The sequence below is a fragment of the Colletotrichum siamense genome, assembly GCF_013390195.1.
Source record: "Colletotrichum siamense strain Cg363 chromosome Unknown KSG_Cg363_contig01, whole genome shotgun sequence".
NCBI lineage: Eukaryota > Fungi > Ascomycota > Sordariomycetes > Glomerellales > Glomerellaceae > Colletotrichum > Colletotrichum siamense.
In genome coordinates, this window is record NW_023501014.1 from 3,786,253 (window position 1) to 3,800,535 (window position 14,283).

Below are 14,283 nucleotides of genomic sequence, written 5' to 3' on the forward strand. Positions count from 1 at the left end.
GACAGGTGTAGGCGTTGGTGTGGATGTAGGTATTGAGGTCGGCGTGGGGGTAGGTGGTGACGCTCAACACTCCCCGAATAAGGGTGAGCTAGTTGTATGGATGTTTTCGCGCTTTCAATTAGAAAGAGAAGCGATCGTTTTGGTGTAGAGCAGCCGATTCAATGTCGTTGAGCGAGGGTCTGTTGTCGGGGTCGTTGCGCGAAAAGCTTCTGAGCACAAAGGACGGAGGACCTGGCGCAGACCTCGTGGACCGTTAGAAGTAGAGAACCTAATGCTTTTTTTTAGAGGGCAGAAGCTCGTGTAATCGACAAAGAAAATCTGAAGGAAGAGTTCGGTTGCGGTCCTGTCCAAAGAGACCCTGTCTTATAAGGTGGTGGGCGACTTTTGAGGAGTGATGCAGAGCTGTAAAGGTGGTGAAGAAATTCGTCTGTCGCGAAGAGCAAGGTGACGTTTGAGTCAGCCCCACCACTCAAGGTAGCAGGCCACCAGGCAGGAACGCTCAGGTTGCATGCGACCTCTCTGGAAAAGGTTTAGTGCCACCACGTCTCAGCAGAATGCTCCGGCAACAGGCACCTCTCCCGGGACCTTCCCAGGTGTCTGTGGTGAATCACAGGCAAGTAACACCAGAAAGGTTTGTTCTTGCGGTTTGCACCTGGGCGATACGATTTGTATACCTTGAGCAACGAAAATTTCTGATTGGAAAGCAAAGGCGCTGCTGCGTCTGGCGTAGGTACCTACCTTACAGGTGCCTAGCGGTTCGGTCAGCAAAGGTCCCTGGTCCCACCTTACAACAATGGATGCCCGGTCTGGAGCTTGACGGCCGGGTGGCTCTTGCGCGCAGAACCTTATCTTGATTATGTAAGTTTTCAAGTCATGTGAGCATCCATGTGACTCAGATATGCGCTCGCGTCAACGACGCGTCTCCATGCGCGCATCGGGAGGCCAGCACTAAGTGGCCACCCCGCCAGCTTCAACCGCCAGCGCCAGCTTCAAGTCGGCGCCTGATCTTGACATGACAACGACCGATTGACCGACTACCTCAAATCCATCAGCCCATTTGGGCGAGTACCAAAAAGTCGCTATGGACTCAGACGACTACGGTGACGATATTGCCGACGAGGACCTCTTTGAGGCCCTGAGCCAGACACAGGCTGGCCCTTCAAGTTCCTCGGTTCTCGTCTCACAGAACCCCTCAAACATCCGCCATAGTGTAACCAATAGCGCTCTGGTCCCGTCTTTCAATCGGGTCAATGCAGCACGCCAGTCATACGGCAACAATTCCAGGGCAGCGTCCAAATCCACAGCTTCTGTAAGTCATCTATCTCCACGAGGTGGGACGGTTGTTGCTGCCTTTTCCATCTCCCTATGTGTTCTAACTTGCGGACCAGGGCTTCTCCAGGGCAACAAACAACAAGTCCGCCAGCGACGAGCTTGATGATTTGCCCTCGGATGCATTTTCTTCCTCGCCAGAGCCTGCTTTTGCATCTAAGCCGGCAGCTCCAGCGCCAAGGACGGTGAACGGGCTCGCTCGCACAAATTCAGCAACTTACCGCCAGACAACTTTACTCGGTGGCCGAGTGGCAGATGACTCTCCAATTCAAGCAGCCCAATCTGGATTCGGTAGGGTCTATAGAGGAGACAAACCGCAAGAACCACCTGCCCATCATGCCCTTGACCGCGAAGCCATGAAAACTTGGCTCTATCCCACCAACCTTGGAGCCACGAGAGATTACCAGTTCAGCATTGTCAAGAACGGACTCTTCAACAATACGCTTGTTGCCCTTCCCACTGGTCTTGGCAAGACGTTTATCGCTGCAACTGTCATGCTCAACTACTTTCGGTGGACCAAAGATGCCAAAATCGTCTTCGTGGCCCCTACGAAGCCTTTGGTGGCCCAGCAAGTCGACGCGTGTTTCAACATTGCTGGAATTGCACGATCCGAAACGACGCTTCTAACAGGTGACACAGCACCGGCCCTTAGGGTTGATGAGTGGCAATCCAAGCGAGTGTTCTTTATGACGCCCCAGACTCTGGCCAACGATTTGTCGCATGGTTATGCAGATCCCAAGTCGATCGTCCTTCTGGTAATCGACGAAGCGCATCGTGCAACGGGCGAGTACGCGTACGCCAAGGTCGTCAAGCTCATGCGTCGCTTCAATCCTTACTTCCGTGTCTTGGCCTTGACAGCCACACCTGGCTCCAAAGTTGAGACCGTGCAAGAGATTATTGACAATCTCGGCATATCTCACATCGAGATTCGGACGGAGGAGTCCATCGATATTCGTCAATACGTACACCAAAGGAATGTCGAGCAGGTTTTGCTTGATCCGTCCGACGAGATGTGTGAGATCAAGGACCTTTTTACCAAAGCCCTGAAGCCCCTCATGGACAAGCTCACGCAACAAAACATTTACTACGGACGAGACCCAATGTCTATCACGGCATATGGCTTGATGCAACAACAGAAGGATTGGTTTGCAAATGTCGGCCGACGTGCCAACCCGGGACTGCAAGGCATGATGCGGTCCATCTTCTCCATTCTTCAAAGCCTCGCCCACACGATCAAACTACTGAACTTTCACGGAGTGAGGCCGTTCTACGAGAACCTCAAGGAGTTCAGAAGTGAGGTTGAGGAAAAGGGGGCGAAAGGATCAAAATATAAGAAGCAAATCCTGGAAAGTGAGCATTTCCAAGAGATGATGTCGAACATGGAGAAGTGGCTTCGGATTGATGGATTTGCGAGCCATCCCAAGCTGACTGAACTCCAAGACCGAATTCTGAACCACTTCATGGACAATGGTGGGAATTCAGCAACTCGCGTCATCGTATTCAGCGAATACAGAGACAGCGCCGAGGATATTGTCCAGGTACTGAATCGTCACAAGCCACTCATCAAGGCCACAGTCTTTGTCGGCCAGGCAGATTCCAAAAGGTCAGCAGGTATGAAGCAAGCTGAACAGATTGAGACGATTGAGAAGTTCAAGGACGGCAAATACAATGTACTGGTGGCAACATCCATTGGTGAGGAAGGTCTAGACATTGGTCAAGTCGATCTGATCGTCTGCTACGATGCATCCTCCTCGCCTATCCGCATGCTGCAACGAATGGGTCGAACCGGACGAAAGCGAGCGGGAAACATCATCCTGCTCCTCATGCGGGGGAAAGAGGAAGAGGCGTTTGCCAGATCCAAGGACAACTATGCAGAGATGCAAAAGATTATCAGCGATGGAAGCAAGTTCAACTTCAGGCATGACCTATCAGCCCGGATCATTCCTCGAGACACTCGTCCAGAAGTTGTCATGCAGCACATCGAGATTCCCATCGAGAACACTCAGAACCCGGCGCTGCCTGAGCCGAAGAAGCGAAGGCAGCCAGCCAAGAAGAAGCCACCCAAGAAATTCCATCTTCCGGACGGTGTCGAGCTTGGGTTCACAAAGGCATCAGATTTTGGCAAGCCAACCGCAGGGGCTAAAAGGGGTCGTCCGCCGAAGCAGCCGGAGCCAACGGAGGCAGACTTTATTGAGGACGTGCCATCTTTGAACTCTGTCGTTTTGACCGATACTCAACTAGCTGAGCTGGATAGGATTTACCGTTCTGTGCCAGCGAGCACTACGAAGATCGAAGAGACTGAGATGCCGAGCTTGACGTCGTACCCGCTACTCCAGCGACGACTTCGACCAGTCGAGAAGATTCAACATGGCGCAAGGACCAAGAAGTTTGTCAAGCTTTGCAAGAAGCTTTCTCAGCAGCAGGATACTGCGAGCCGGTACACGAAACCTTATGGGGAGAAGGATACCAGCCGATACGAAAACATCCAGGTGCCGCCTTTTGCAAGTGATACGGAGGATGAGGGTCCCCCAACCACGAGATCCGTGATAGAATTCTTCGACGACGACGATGGAGTCGAGCAGTCCCGCCCCAAGAAACGCGTATCTACCGGTGCAGTGAAACCTAGGTCATTCATGGCCGCCTCTGCCCTCATAGACGATGGCCTCAACGACATGGAGGAGGAAGAATCCCCTCCGCGACGCCGCCCAAAGCCAGCGGCCAAGAAGCGCGGCAAGAAAGCCACCAAGAAAACCCGAGGTGGCATCAACAGCGATGAACTCGGCGATGACTGCTTGCGGGACAGCGACGCGATGGATACGGACGGTTCGGACGATGGAGCTGACTTGGTTGATTTCGTTGTCTCGGACGACCATCCCATGTCCAGTGTGCGACCGACATCATCCAATCCACCATCGAGCCAAACTGCAACCCCCGATTCTCCAACGCGGACAGAGACATCAAAGCCGTTCTACGTGCCGACTCAATTTCCGCCCACGCAGGAGTCGGTGGACTCGCTGCTGGATGATGACGATGATCTGCTTAGCAGCACGAAGCGGCCGTCGACAAGCAGGGCGCAGCTCGATTCCGAGCCAGATGATACGCCGCAAAAACAGGTAGTAGGCCGGCAGCAGAGAAGGCGCCCGGTATTTGACAGTGATAGTGACGAGTAAGCCCTAAGGGACCGGCATGTATTGTTAAATAGACACGAGTAATATCTGGCAGGTGAAAACATGGCACGATTGTACATAGCATTACTAAAGAACGAATTGCATGACTGAATGAACACATTTCATTATTCTACCTCTCCGCATCAACCTTCGTCCCCGAACACCAACCTCGAAGCTCGAACGCGCACCTGTAGGTCTAGTCAGCAAAGGCCCAAACCCAGATCAATCTTGAATCGTTCCAAACGGAAAATAAGACCAATGTCAGAAACCCAATTTAAAAGCACTACATCCCCACCCCACCTCCCTGCGCCCCTACCCCGACGACATACGAGATGGCACATGACGGTGCAAACTTCCCGCAGCCATGGTGTCCAGACAGATAGGGTGTCAACAGGAAAGCGAAGCCGAAGGGAGCAGACCTCCGGAGGGAAAAAGAAGAGAGAGAAGAACAGAAAAGCATAAACGCAGAATGTCCCAGAAAGCAAGGAAAAGAAGAAAAAAGACAAGCGCCGTCCCCAGCCAACGAACCAAACCACAACATTTCCCCGCCTCGCTCCCGCCGAACACCATCGATGTAAAGCGCTGTTAAGCATCTTCCACCATCCAGAGTCCAAACCTCCAACGCCAGCCCTTAATGTCTGCATAAAGGTCCGCACCCCGCCGCCCGTAACGCTTGCACGAACAATCCATGCCAGAAGCAGGAGAGAATGTCAAGCAGGCGTCGAGGCGCGTCCCCCACAGAGGTAAAGTTGCGCGTCCATCGGTAGACCGTTCGGTGCCGGCACGCAAAGTGCAGGGGCTGCAGAGATCCGCGACCGGGAAAAAACAACGACGCTCACCCTCTCCCCCTCTTCCCCGACTTCCCTTTCCTCCCACATCTCGACTCTCCCGCGCTCTCCCCCTCCTCCCCCCGTTCCCGAAGGCCCTTGAAATGCTCCGGGGCGTCTCAGACGGCTCTTCCTAATGAGATACGGGTGATGCGAATTCATCATGTTGGTCGTTGCGCGTGCGTGCGTGAAGCAAACGCAAACACGCGTGATTTGTGACGTGAGGAAAAATGAGTTGGCTTACCTCTCAGCGACGGATTCAAAATAACGAGTTGAATCCGTATAGCTTCGATGTGCGACGTTCGGCGTTGACGGCACGCGTTTGGGGGTGGTGATGGATGGAAGTTGAGAGGAAGGAAAGGCGAAGAGATTTTGCCGACGCGCTTTTTGGAGCTGGCGGCACCTTGCGGTGGGTGGGGCACGGAGACCTCAGGAATCAAGCGAAAGGGCGGCAGTCCGTCGACAGCTGGGTGCAGATACCCCACAGGAGCTTCACGTAATCACTGAGTGACACCTCGGAAAGTTAGGTAAGCCGACGGCGGAAGCGGGACAGAACGGTTATCCCCGCCGAACCCGTCTCACACACACATGGACGGCGGCAGAGGATAGTACAAGACACCAAACGGTCCAACAACGGAGCGCAATCACAAAAAATCATGAAAAGGCCCACGAGCATGTCTCAAACTAGGTCTTTTGAGATTCCTAAATCTACCTATCTACCCTTCTCCATCCTAAAAATACGGTGCAATCTACCTTCCCTTGGCCCCTATTTGCCAACGAAATTGATCACGCGCCGGCTCCCTCGTATCCCAGCCCGCAGATCCCTTCGTCGTAGGAAGAGCCGGAACCTGAGACCCAATCCCCCGTCAAGCCCGATCCGTCGCCGTCAGACTCACATTCGCCGCCCCAGACGTCATACGCCTCCACCCTTAATCCCGCGGAGACTTTCGACTCTCTGCCGGAGCCGTGTCCGCTCCATCTGGGCCTCTGGGCCCCCTTTTCGTCCATTCCGTCCGTAACATCCAGAGCAAACAGTCCTTCAGTGGATACTTGGTCAACAGTTGACACAGCATCCCACGTCACGGCATTGCTCAACGAACGCCAGATAGACAGAATAGCTTTTTTTTTTTTTTGGTTTTCTCAGAACTTGCCATATCAAATTTCAAAGCGATATGTTTAGAGATCTGCTTCCTCACACCCGTGGGCTGACTAGCGGAGCCCTTTTGTTCTGTTGGCTCCAAGTCACCACATCTCGTGCCACACACATCCTCTATCGTCAATCTCATACCATTAAAAATGAGGAAAGAGATAAATCCTAGAGCAAGCAGGGTGGTTCTGCCAAACCAATTGTACAAAAGCGCGCCAAAGAGGACAAGTCGAACATCCGACTTCCTCGAGCCAATATAAATGGCTCAATCCGTATCCAGTCATAAAATCATAAACCTGTCCAACACCAAGAAGTTTTTGTCACACTTGCAGCTCAAAAGAGCTGTCACCGTATTCATCGCACACTCCGCTTAAGACTGCTTACTGGCTCGGGAAGTTGGTGTAGTCGATGTTGTTCCAGTCTAGTGACTGGAAGGGGTCTTGGGAATTTTGGGAGTAGCCCAGACCAGCGCTCGGTACCTCGCCAAACAGAGGCTCGAAGGCCTTAGTAGCATTGTTGGACGGGAACAACTGGAAGTCGTTGCCGCAGAAGTTGTCACCGGCGTTGCCAAAGTTGTCATCGAAGCTCTCGTCGACCTCAGCCAACGAGTTAGGTGTGAAGAGCATAGCATTGCCCTGGCCGATGGGGGAGATGTGAGGAGCGGGCTGAGCCGGCATCATTTGCGGCTGGCAGGCAGGTACAGGCTGGTAGATGGGGAAAGCCATGTTCATCTGCTTGTCGGCAAACACGGCGCGGTCAGGAGTGGGAAGCGAAGCATGCGCAGCGTAGATGTCGTCTTCCACAATAAACTCCGGGCCGTCTTGGTAAGAGTACGGACCAAGAGAGATGTCGGTGTTGGGAGTGTTGTGGTCGGATGGGGACAGGGACATCTCGAGGTCCACTTGGTTGTCGAACGGCTGCTGGACACCAATGACCTGCTCAAACTCTTCATCGGAGATGTACGAGGGGAATTCCATGCCGTCAATGTGGGAAGCGAAGTCACCGACGGGACCGATAGGATGCAGGGGAAGCATGGGGTCGTTGAAGTTGAAGTGCTGGGCCTGGTCCATTGGCGGAGGAGGAGTGGCAGCACTGCTGGTGGAGGGGGTAGGCATGTGGTGAAGCTGGGGAGTGGCGTGGGTTACGCTGCCGGCCTTGCTGTCCTTCTTGCCGTTGGTCTTGGTGCGGACGTAGGTCCAGCCATGAGCCTTCTCCATGTGCTGCTTGCAGTTGGACTCGCGCTTCGACTTGTAAGGGCAAGGCTTGTACAAGCACTCGTACATGGGAGGAGCCGAAGAGTGCTTGTCGTTGTGGTGGCGGTCCATCTCCTTCTCAGTCGGCCAGCCGTACTCGTGGTACTTGCAGGTGGGAACAGGGCACTTCCAAGGACGCGAGTGAGTCTTCTCGTGCTTGGTCAAGTCGCATGGGCGCTTGAACTCCTTGTTGCAGCCAGGCTCGCGGCACTTCTTGGGGGCGAGCTCCTCGGGGCTGGCGTTCTTCTTGCGGCGGGCCATGGAGCGCATGATCTCCTCCTCGTCCTCCAGCTGCTGGCTCATGGAGCGCTTCATCTTGATGGGTGCGGAGTCGTCCAGGTCGACCTCCAGACCGGTAGCCATGGAGATGGCCTTACCGTCCTTACGAACGCGAACGAGCTCAGCAGGGCGTCCGTTCTCGGTGATGCCACCGTAAAGCTTGATTTCGTCGGTGCTGTTTGTCGCATTAGCAGGGGTAAATAATTCCGGAGCGGGGTTACCATACGAGATCTCAACGTCTCCCTTTTCCTTGGCGGCAGCGAGTTGGCCTGCGTACTGGTGAAGCTGTTCGACAAGATCGATAAAATACCCGTTAGTGTAAGGTCGGTCGTTGGGTCGAGTCTGTTCTCGGTCGCTGAGGTATTCCACGGTGGCTTGAATGCAGCGGATCGACGTCAGGCAGAAGTCGAGGTACAAGGCGGCAGTCTTGGACCTCCCCTTCATCAACAATCGATAAGTATTTCCCCAAAGACCAGTATCAGTCAGTGCTTGACTTACCGGTGCCATGAAAATCAAAGTCTTTTCGAGATCTCTCAGACAGATGATCTCCTTCTCTCTAATGAGTCTAGGAACATCGAGAACAATGGGCTCAAAGTCCTTCAGGGCAGGCTTGGCCCTCAGAGGGCGCAGAATGTGCTCTGTGATGCGGTTGGCAGCCTTTTGGCTGAGGCCGCGAAGGTTCTCCTTGGTGGATGAAGAGGTGGCAGCAGCGGACCTAGTAATGGCAGAGGCCTTCTTTGATGCGGTGGTCGCAGGCTCTGTCTCGGTGGTAGGGGCGACAGAGGTGCCGAGTCCGCTGTCTGATTCATGATGTCTCGAGGAGCGACGGGTTCTGGGACGCAGAATGCGGCGTTCCGCTTCCTTTGACTTCTCCTTGGCCATGGCGGGGTCGACAACAGGAAGGTTGAGGAAGCCTCTGGGAACGGGAAGGCTGTCGTCACGGAAGGACCTGGCCTTGGGCGAGACGATGGTGATGTTGGAGAGAGAGTTCTCAATGTCGTCGATCATCAACGCGGCGCGACGGCAGTGGGCATCAACGACGTCGTCCAGGTTTGTCTGGGAGCGTCGAAGGCTAGGAGGGGAGGCCAAGGCATCGTCTGTTGAAGAGGTAGGGCTGGTGGGAGAGTGGAAGGTAGCACCCTTGCGAAGGGTCATGTTGGTCTTAAGGCTAAGGCCGGCAGGAGACTCCGGGCGAGTCACCGGAGTCCTTCGTCGAGGGTTGACGGAGACGGACATGGTGACGGTAATGACACGGGTGTCCAGAACTCTGTCAACAAGGAGAGTGTTAGATATCTTATGGGTTCATTCGATTTGTAGGGCTGAACGGGACACGGGGTGTGAGTCACGACCAGGACAACGCCGGTACGCCAGATGCAGGATAGTCCTAACTCTTGGAGCCAATCGTCCCCAAGGTTTTAGGATTGGCCAATGTGGCAATGTGGCGGCAGATGTTTGAGACGGGGAACGTGTGGACGGAGTAGAAGAAAGGAGAGGTCCTAGTCTTACGATGTGTGATAACAGCTGGTGCGGGAGATGATGGTATGTCGGCGACGGGAAGTCTGAGGATGCAGGAGAGACGATTTAAGTCGAGGCCGAAATCAGTCTGCCTGATTTTGGGGTCCGGTCTGCAGAGTGCTGGATGCGAGACACGGGGTAGGAGCGGTTCGTTCGTCTCTGCGGGACTACGCGTCGGCGAAAGAGACGAGGGAGGAAGAGGGCAGATGGGCAGGTTGTTATTGGGAAAGTGTCCGGGAGAAGCGGCGGACGAGTAGAGATGGTGGGGGAAGTGCCAACTGCGGACTGGATGTGGCGGCCTCAGTGGAACAGGTGCGGGCGGATGTCGAGTCCTGAAAGTTGAGGACGGTGGTGTGCGAGACTGAGGGAGGGGGAAAAAAAGAAGAGATGGTTGAGGACGAGGAGAAGGATTCGGTCGAAGAAAGGACGGCGAGGACGAGGACGTGGACGGGGGTGGGATGGAGGCGGGAGAAGCGTGAGATTTGGCGGTTTGGCTCGAAGGTCGTCGAGGTTGATTAGAAAAGCAGAAGCGACGTGAACGACGTGAGCGGACCTGAGAGCGCCCGGGGCGAAGGCTGCTGCCTGGAGCAGCTGGGCCAATCAGACGGCGTCGCGGGCGGTTAGTGGAGGCGGAGTCTGGGCTTTGCGGACTGAGGAGGATCAGACCCCTGTTCGTCCGCAGGGGAGCGTCGAGAGTGAGGTATCGCTGGGTTGGTACGCTACTGGATTTACTGGGTTTACTGAGTGCATGGGCTGGAGGGTCGCTGAGGGAAAAGAGCGAGAATGGCGGTTTTGGGAGACACCCAGGACCCTTCTGCCCCAATTCCTCGTCAAGACGCCCGCCCTCGGGTACAAGACGCGACCTGGGACCCAAACAGCTCCAGGGCAGCAAGTGCAGGGCCCGCTGTTAGGGTCACCGTCGCGCTGCAGCCGTCGGACTAAACTGGGCTACAGTGGAGCAGACGAGAAAGAGCGACATGAGCACAGCCCCGGAATTAAGCATTAGAGTGCTGAATTAGCACCGACGACATTTTGAGAATCGCGCTCAATGTAACGGCGTCACGGCTGAGAGGAGAGGTTTCAATAATAGCTCCATTTCATACCGGTGATGATGATGATGATGATGATGATGGTATCCGCAGCCCACACACTGCGGTGCTGTCTGCTCCAGCATCGGGACCGATGATGCTGGCTGTTGTCAGCGGCAAACAAGCAAGACATGACAACCTCCTCTCTCTCTCCCTGGGTCCGAGTCCGTTTCTGTTGCTGTTTGTCACTGTATTGCGCGTTGGTGAGGTCGCGTGTGTGCCGTGCTGCTGAGCTAAAACGTTGGACGCGCATCAACCCCAAAAGGCAGCCGAATTCTCTGGCCGCTGAATGCTCAAACACCCCCCAACGGTCGACGCAAGCCATCACGAACGCATTCCGGGACGGCGCACCGGTTTGACGGCTGCCTTTTCGCTCCCCCGGCTCCCGCCATGCTTTCAATTTGTTTGATGGGTCTCGACGGGGCAGGTATGGCATGTGGAAACCAGGTGGAAAGAAAGAGAGCGAGAGCAGCCAGCCGGGGGGCCGGGTCCAGCCCAGTAACAAACGGACCGCACAGGTTCGCAGCAGTACGAATTGCCATTCAGAGTATGGCGCCATCGGCCGACGACCCTCGACCCTGAACCTGGAGAATGAGATGGCCAACACCAACGGCGAATGGGCGCAACTGAGGCCAAAGTGTCGCAATGGGACGGGTTGTGTTTCAACGTCCGCTGTGGCAGCAGATTGGCAGGTTGGCAGATTAGCAGCAAAACTCTGACATTGAGGCCTCGAGTAGTTGCAGCTCAAGAGTCCTGCCACGATGGCCTCAATAAGCCCATCACACCGTCCATACCGATCGACATGAGTCCTGTGCAGGGGCTGGTGAGGACAGATGCTGTTTTCGCACGCCGCACTACATCATCATCGTCTCAAATGACATGGCATAGCATGACAGATGGAATGCACAATTGCGGGTGAAGCACAGCAAAAGCTTAGCACGGCTGGCGTCAATCCTGCGAGGCATACCACAGCACAGCACCACAGCACAGCAAACACGGCTGGGCTTTCTGCTGCAACTTCTGCTGCACCTGCATCTCCCTTCTGTTGCACCGGTTGTGGCTGAGGCCCTGTGTCTCTGTCACTGGTGACTGTTTCTGAGAGAGAGACAGGCGAGAGATCGTCTTGCTGTCTTGCAAAAAGAGGAGCCCAAGAGGAGACGGCCTCATGCACGGTACTTTCTCCAATGGGGACTAATGAAGCTCAAATTGGCCTCGCTCGCTTACCCCCGTCACCATCAGCCCATCAGAACCAAAGTTCCTTTCTCTTCTAAGGACTGAAGACTGCTGAACCCCGTTCCCAGTGTCCTAGACTTCCGCATGTGCTCCACCCGCCCAGCCTGATCCATGACATCCCACTGGATCGTTTCCTTCTCCGCCAACCCGGGTCTGTCTCTCTCGCCTCTTTCTCCCAAATCCGATTCCGCTCTTTCGTCCCCCAATCCCCTCCGCCCCCAGCACCAACCAGCGGGCCCCTCAAATGCTTGGTCCTGCAGTGCTTCATGCTTGGGACCTTGGGCTGAGGGTCTCAGGTCCCCTCAGCCTCCTCCGCGGGCCCTCATCAGGGTTGCAATGAGCAGTCTCGTCCAAATGTTGCAGTGACAGCAGTTGCAGAGACACTCATCGCAGGCTGGGTTCGACACTGGATGGACCCCCTTTGATCCAATCTCCCGGCCTGCTGCCCATGCCATGCAGCACTGCAACTTTGAGCTGGCCACCGGCGACGATTGAGCCACCGTTCGATTCCGGAAATTGACCAATCACACCACACCATCTACGCCCTTCCCTTTTCCGCAACCCTGTGATATCAATCGCGTGGTCCGTGGGCCATCTGTGGAGGTTATCGCCAAAATGCGAGCGAGAGAGCAAGAAAAAAGCAGACAACGAAACACTCAGGAGCCCACTGCGGACCTCTAGAAGCATGCACATCGCATCGCTTACCGTGGGGGCGGCGGCCGACCCCATCAAAGTGAAGACTCAACACAAACACAACAAGGGAGACCAGGCCAACGACAACCCGGCCGTCGTGGAAAATCCCAAACCCCCGGCCCTGATTGATTACATCCGGTGCATCTCGGCGTTCTCGTCCGCTCGGTCGGTCAGTCCAGTCAACCTTCAGTCACCCGACCTCCGTGATCGACATGGATCGGGACCGCCAGCGGGCGCATTCTCACACTGCGACGCCAACCCCTTGGGAAAGTAATCGAACCAAGTCTGACCAAGCAAGGTGTCAAGGTAGCATGGCACCATTGGCATAACACTCTAGAGGTTTAGCCGTACCCATCGACCGGTCTGCTGGTCTGGATCCGGTCGAATGACGTCCAATATGTCGTCCACCTTAACAGGGGTGGTTTTGGTTTTGTTACCCAGTTTTTTTTTAGTGTTCTAGAAAGAGAAAATTCTTACTAATAAACTTCAAGGTATTAATAAATATGCTACTATTTAGCCTTATCTCTTAAGGTTATAGAGAACTTTAAAAATAAAGATTAATATAGCTATAAAACTAGCTAAATTAGTAGGGATTATAATACTATATTAACCCCTCTATAATAATAACCTAATTAAAATAGCTTAACTTAACTTTATTAATATTTATAGTATAGAGATAGCTATAATTAGCTATTTAAACTATCTTAACTTCTAATAAAACCTTAGTTTCTATAAAGATATTATTAAGTACTATATTAACTTAAAAAGAATAGATATATTAATCTTAATAAATAATAAACTAAACTATTACTAAAAAGTCTAAATTAAGTTATTAAACTATATATAACTTCTATATAAACTAATACTATAGTAAATACTACTATATAAACTATCTTTTATTTAAATATAATAAGTTCTTAAAACTATACTAATAGTAATTAATAATAGTACTTTATATTAAACTTTAGATATTACGTTAATAGAGATATTAGCGATATTAGTGTAGTGGATAGCTTTATTAGCTGAGATATAGTAGTGTTAGGCGTAGGAGGACTTATAGTAGTGTGGCTATAAGTACCCTGTTAATTAGTCTCAAAAAGTCTCTTTTTTTGAACCACGCAGCTTATATAACGCAGTTACCTGGGGCTGAGGCCTGCAGGCATTAACAGGGTTGGTTACATCTTAACAGACCCCAATATCTGGGCGGTCGTCTCTGCAGCCTTCTTTTGCCGCCGTGGCCGTTCGTAAGGGTCGGCCCCTCGCTCGCATTCTGGCTCTGGCTTTTCTCCCTGGGCAACGACATTGGATGCGAAGCAAATGACGGGACGTTGGAAGAGACGCAGGACGGACGTGGACCTGCAGGACCTTGACTCGTCACCTGGCTTGCGTCCGTTGGACCTTGGCGCTCTTGCAGTGACGGCACTGGATTGCGCGGTTGCGCACAATCACCACCAGCAATACGGGTAACACAGCACGCAGCACGGCACGCAGCACCCACGCAGTCACGCACTCCCCTTGGACAAGCATCCCTACTCCTCCTCCTCCTGCACAGTACCTTTACGCGCATGCGGATACAAGAAACGAGAAGCACAGGCGGCATGAGGACTCACAGTACCGCCCTTCTTGCAGGAACCACCACGTCAAACGGGCCTTCGTCAGCCAATTGCTCACCACCACCACCCCCTTCAACCTACACCGCGCTCCTGCCGCCCCCCTTGGTCCTCTCCACACGTAGGGCTGGCGTGGCGGTCG

At 53.6% G+C, this 14,283-nt stretch overlaps 2 protein-coding genes across 2 annotated transcripts; one reads left to right on the top strand and one right to left on the bottom strand.

The window, feature by feature from the left end:
* Positions 1 to 1,081: 1,081 nt before the first annotated feature.
* Positions 1,082 to 4,499, top strand: MPH1 (ATP-dependent DNA helicase MPH1; the record flags this gene model as incomplete). Its single annotated transcript, XM_036632824.1, has 2 exons — positions 1,082 to 1,309; positions 1,389 to 4,499. 2 exons carry the CDS (start codon positions 1,082 to 1,084, stop codon positions 4,497 to 4,499), a joined length of 3,339 nt encoding a protein of 1,112 aa, XP_036501389.1.
* A 2,351-nt stretch (positions 4,500 to 6,850) lies between these two features.
* ace1 (Zinc finger transcription factor ace1) lies at positions 6,851 to 9,238 on the bottom strand (the record flags this gene model as incomplete). Its single annotated transcript, XM_036632825.1, has 3 exons — positions 6,851 to 8,177; positions 8,229 to 8,440; positions 8,501 to 9,238. 3 exons carry the CDS (start codon positions 9,236 to 9,238, stop codon positions 6,851 to 6,853), a joined length of 2,277 nt encoding a protein of 758 aa, XP_036501386.1.
* Between the last annotated feature and the right edge of the window lie 5,045 nt (positions 9,239 to 14,283).